The sequence below is a fragment of the Pygoscelis adeliae genome, unplaced genomic scaffold (assembly GCF_000699105.1).
Source record: "Pygoscelis adeliae isolate BGI_AS28 unplaced genomic scaffold, ASM69910v1 Scaffold582, whole genome shotgun sequence".
In the NCBI taxonomy this organism is placed as follows: Eukaryota; Metazoa; Chordata; class Aves; order Sphenisciformes; family Spheniscidae; genus Pygoscelis; species Pygoscelis adeliae.
The window spans coordinates 23,756-24,414 of record NW_008824281.1 but is presented as its reverse complement, the minus strand read 5'-3'; the positions used below and the strand labels follow the sequence as shown (position 1 = coordinate 24,414).

The 659-nt window shown below is 64.0% G+C and overlaps 1 protein-coding gene across 1 annotated transcript in view; it reads left to right on the top strand.

Annotated features, from left to right (window-relative positions):
- MAST3 (microtubule associated serine/threonine kinase 3) overlaps positions 1-659 on the top strand; it is a 25,381-nt gene that overhangs the window by 23,213 nt on the left and 1,509 nt on the right. The window contains exons 25-26 of the mRNA XM_009318412.1: positions 67-203; positions 407-638. Of these exons, the coding sequence (XP_009316687.1) occupies positions 67-203; positions 407-638 (369 nt within the window). The remainder of the gene's footprint in view (positions 1-66; positions 204-406; positions 639-659) is intronic.

The window sequence follows — 659 nt, the reverse complement described above, 5'->3', positions numbered from 1 at the left end:
CAGCCAAGGCAGAAGCCGGTTCGGATCCGGTGCTTGGACTGCAGCAACTCATTTTCCACCCCTCAGAGCGGGAACAAAGTGGCCCTGCGGACCACTGCCCTGGAGAACACCTCCATTAAAATCGGCCCCGCTCGGAAAAACAGCTCCAAGACGAGGATGGCGCGGAGGAGTAAGAAGAGCAGGAAAAGGGACGGCCAGGACCGGTGGGTAGAACTGGGGTGGGATAAAACGGCATTTGTCCCGGGGTGTCCTTGGAGCTGGGGGCGGGATGCTCCGGCTCTGCCATACTGGGGGGTCCAGCGGGGTCCGGTCCTGCCGGCACCAGCTTGGTAGACGCACGGCCACCAGCTTTAAGGAGAAGCCGAGGCTCTTCCTTTTCCCACCACCTTTGTCCCCCCCCCACCAGGAGAAAATCCCTTTTCAAGAAGATCTCCAAGCAGTCGTCGGTCCTGCACACCAGCCGCAGCTTCTCCTCCGGTCTCCACCATTCGCTGTCCTCCAGCGAAAGCCTCCCGGAGTCCCCCACGCACAGCCTGTCCCCGGGTCCCGCGACGCCCTGCCGCAGCCCCGCTCCCGACCTGCCCCCAGGTACCCCAACCCGCGACGGCGGGGGGATATTAGCTCTGGGCATGGCGGGGGTGCCACGCATCCCTCCATCC